The sequence below is a fragment of the Pygoscelis adeliae genome, unplaced genomic scaffold (assembly GCF_000699105.1).
Source record: "Pygoscelis adeliae isolate BGI_AS28 unplaced genomic scaffold, ASM69910v1 Scaffold253, whole genome shotgun sequence".
NCBI classification, from domain to species: Eukaryota; Metazoa; Chordata; class Aves; order Sphenisciformes; family Spheniscidae; genus Pygoscelis; species Pygoscelis adeliae.
The window spans coordinates 39565-43659 of NW_008824412.1; the positions used below are offsets into that span (position 1 = coordinate 39565).

The following is a 4095-nucleotide window of genomic DNA, read 5'->3' on the forward strand; positions in this document are numbered from 1 at the left end:
AAGTATTAAATGTTTCTTTTTAACTGCAGCTTTTAATGAGCCCCAGGTAGGACCACCCTGGGCATGAGGAAAGCCTCCCAGACATGCCAGGTATTACAGCAGATTTGCGTGTAGCAAGCCTGGAGATAACAGCCTGTGGGAGCCAAGGTGGTGTTTGGGTTTGGAATTCATTACAAAAGCGATGTAAATCCTCTGAAGCCAGGTGGTGGGGGAGAGATGGGCTCCTTCCCTGTGCTAACACGGTGGTGCTGCTCTCCCAGATCCTGCCCGCGTGGTGAACATGCCCCCCGTCATCTACGTTCCCATCGGGATACACGGATACATCCGCTGCCCGGTCGAGGCAGAGCCCCCGGTCACTCTGGTCAAGTGGAACAAAGACGGACGTCCCCTGCGAATCGAGAAGGTAACGAAGCCCCCAGGGAGGGTCGCGCGGGGGCACGGAGAGGTTCGGACCCTTGTGTCCTCTGTGAACGCCAGTGAGTGTCACTGGGCGCCCTGCCCGCTGTCAGAGAGGGAGCCCCATGGGAGGGATGACACCGCTTTTCCTTATCAGCTGTGGGCAGAGTTAATTTGGGTTCTTGCGCGGAGCCCAGGACGCCTGTAGACAGGCTGTCTGCGTCTCCCAGACCTAATGCCTGCTGCCCTCTAAAGTGACCTCCTGATGGCCCTGTTTTTTTTTTCCAATGGCAACTGGTGGTTAAAGGACCCTTTTAACAAGTCTCTATCTTGATAGTCTGAGCAAGGATATTAGCCATTAAATATTTAAAGAAAGCGCTCAGTATTTTAAATTTTTTGCTTAAATATTAACGATCCAAAGTTTTAATTCCATTTAAACCTGTTGCTGCTGTGGGTTCCTGGCCCTTGGTGCCCTCAGCCCCTCGGGTGGAGTTGTGTCCTTGGTGCCACCAGGATGAGTTTTACTTAGGGTGTGATAGATTCTGATGTTAAATCTTCTGAGCTACTTGAAGAAGCCTGGCTGCGTGTATGGCGGAGAGCAGCCGCAAGATAAACCTGCGTGTCGTTGGGTGCGTACAGAGCAGGGCAACCCCTCCCAGGAGGGCTGCGTTTGGACGGGCTGATCTTGCCCACGTTTCCTCTCTCTGCAGTTGAGGAGATGGCTCGGATGCTGGGGATGGAATTGGGCATCTCCCGGGGACGTGACAGCCGCCCTGGGCTTAGGTGGGGGGCTTGGCTGAAGGGAAAATAGTAAGCTGTGGTGGGTGTAGGATAAGTCAGCTCCCTCTTTCTCACTGCCGCAGTATTCTGGCTGGAACCTGCTGGAAGACGGGTCAATCCGGATAGAGGAGGCAACCGAAGATGCTCTCGGCACTTACACCTGTGTGCCTTATAATGCCCTGGGTACGATGGGCCAGTCTCCCCCTGCCCGACTGGTACTGAAGGTAACCTGTCTGCTAAAATCCTTGCTCCGCAGCCGGCAGATTTGTGCGGCAGGTTGTGTCCTCCCGTGGGCTGGTCCCATGCCAAGAAGAGCTCCTGGGGTTGTGCGGGGTGCTGGAGTCCCAGGCCAGGTGGTGTGAATGTGTGGGAGCTTTGCGGAGGCATCTTATGCTGTAGTTAGGCTTTTTTAATATGGATTTTGCAATGTGCGTGTCACTCGTTCTGCCTTCCTGTTCAGCCCAGCGCTGCAGGGGAGCATGAGGAGGATTTTTTCCATGCTGCTTATGTGGTGGTTAATTCTGTGCAGAAACTGAGGTTTTACGTTACTTTTCTGAGCGCTTCTTTATGAAGTGGCCTGAAGAAGGGCTCTGTGCCCCCAAACTTGTCCGCTTTTCCACCTGCATGACTTGGCTTAGCAAAAACCTATTGCCTCTTGCTCTGAGCCTTGTCTCTTACCTGTGCTGAGAAAGGCAAACGCGGGCCCTTGCAAGCATCCTGGAAGGGGAACAGCAGAGGCTCGAGCGCGAAGGTGCGTCTATGCTGCGGGCAGAGGTGTGCTTCCCACCAGGACAGGCGAACCCTGAGTGCACCCCGTCTGGCGCAGCTGGAAATACCCCACCGGAGCGGCGGCACGGGTTTTGGCACAGGCTGGGCCACAGCCCGTGTATAATGAGTATAAAGCTTTGGCAGCGCTGGGCCAGGGTAGTTTGAGGAAACATGTCCCTGGGATGGCCTTTTTGCCAACAAAGCACTTAGCCCTGCTGACCCGGGCTTGGATTCACGGAGGATTTTAATAAACGGATGACTTGAGCTCTAGAGACGTTCTGCATGCTCTTGCTGCGTGCGGAGCCCGAGGCGTGCTGGGCTCCCGATGCGGTTCTCGGCGCGGCTGGGGTGGGAGCTGCTGCCTCTTCCTTCCCTGAACGAAAAGTCCTGTGCTTGTGAGCGGCGGTGATTCATGGTGTCTCACTGAGGTTCACGTGATAACGCTTTGTGTATCACAGACACAAACATCCGCTAAGATGGCTGCAGAGTCGATGAAATCAGGTTGATGTCTGATGCGATGTGGGTGGTTTTATTCCTGTTTACCTCCTTAAAACTTAAACAAGATGCCCTAGTGCAGCAGCTCTTTGGAGAAAACTTCCCTCCGGGTGTGTAATTTGGTGTACCATAGAGCCTCCGCACTCCGCCACGGCTTTCCTTGAAATGCCTCAGCCTTACCCAAACCGGTGATTCATTTGTTTTGGAAAAGGGCTGGTTTTGGTTGCGGGGAGCTGCTCGCGCGCGGTGGGAGTTGGCGCGGGTTGACGCTCCTTGCCTTTTCCCTTGGCTGCAGGACCCCCCCTATTTCACGGTGCTACCAGGCTGGGAGTACAGACAGGAGGCAGGGAGGGAGCTGTTGATTCCTTGCGCTGCTGCCGGAGACCCCTTTCCCATCATCGCCTGGAGAAAGGTACCCGGCCTGCCAGACAAATCTGCAGTGCCTTTGGCTTTTGGTGAATATTGCAGACAGAGAAGCCACACTCTGTCCCGGTAAGAACAAACTGCAGGTACAGCTGCTTCGCTTTGGGCTGAGCCACTGCCGTCCTGTCCCGCAGGTGGGTGGGGGAAGCCCGGTTTGTGGCCACCGAGTACCTTAATCCCGTGAAACTGTCACGGCAGCATCTGCAAAGCTGAGCGCTGCCCTGGCCCCCCCCCCTCCTCTTCCTTGCCGACGCTGTCCGCAGGACACCCTCCTCCTTGCCTGCCTGCAAGGTATGTCCAGGGGTCTCTTGGCTGCATTTTGGCAGGGGGCTGGACCGGTCAGTGGCTGCTTTGCTGCCCGGTGACTTCGAAGACCCTGGGAAGAAGCTGTTTTAATGATGCTGGACTGGGCATAATGATTTCAGGATGTCCCTTTCTGTAAAGCAGGGTAGGGTCCGGCGTGGCGGCACAGCCTGGGAGCTACCAGGGCTTTCTAGTCCTCCTCCAGCCTTCCCTTCGCTTCCCACCTTCACTGATCCCGTAGGAAAGCCACCGTGCAGGGGACCTCCTGGGCATTTTGTCTCCCTGTCAGGATCTTCTCTCCAAGCCTCCCGTCCCCTTCTTAGGGCTCCTGAGAGTGAGCGGGGTCCCTGCATCGCCCAGTGGGCACTGTCCTCAGTCCTTGTGGTGTGAGATGCTGGATCTGTTTGAGTTCCTTTTACCAGCCCAAGGAGGACCATGACTTGCACAGATTGCAAGTGAGCTACCTAAAACTTGTTGGCCGTTTAGTCTTTTTTCTCCATCTTATTTTTCTCTCCCCACCCCTCACCATTCTTATTCAGGTTTCTTTTCAACCCCTCTTGTGCCTTCTGGCGGTCTTCCTCATGTCATGACTCTGGGCTTATCCCCCCCCGACTCCAGTCGGGGCTGTCTTGGGCTGGGCTCAGTTTCCCAGTGGCAGAAGCAAGCTCCCTCGCTCCCCGTCAGCCCACCAGCGCTAACCAGTCTCTTGAAGGATTCCTGAAGACTTGGGCTTTGCACTGGTAACCGCACGTGCCCATCTGTTCCTCTGCTCATCCTGCATGGCATCGAACCGTGGGTCCCAGTGTCGATGGGCAGAGGCCCCTGCGTGAAGAACATCCGAAGAGGACTCAGGACAACGTGGGATTTGCACAACTTTGGCTGACGGACATAGACATGAGTTGTTACAAAATCCATCTTTCTGCTTGGCTT

General features: G+C 55.2%; 1 protein-coding gene across 1 annotated transcript in view; it reads left to right on the forward strand.

The window, feature by feature from the left end:
- The window catches only part of IGSF9B (immunoglobulin superfamily, member 9B), a gene marked incomplete at its 5' end in the record, with an annotated part of 37169 nt that overhangs the window by 7926 nt on the left and 25148 nt on the right, over window positions 1-4095 (forward strand). Inside the window, 3 exons of the mRNA XM_009320746.1 lie at window positions 261-403; window positions 1260-1400; window positions 2735-2851. Coding sequence (XP_009319021.1) covers window positions 261-403; window positions 1260-1400; window positions 2735-2851 — 401 coding nt within the window. The remainder of the gene's footprint in view (window positions 1-260; window positions 404-1259; window positions 1401-2734; window positions 2852-4095) is intronic.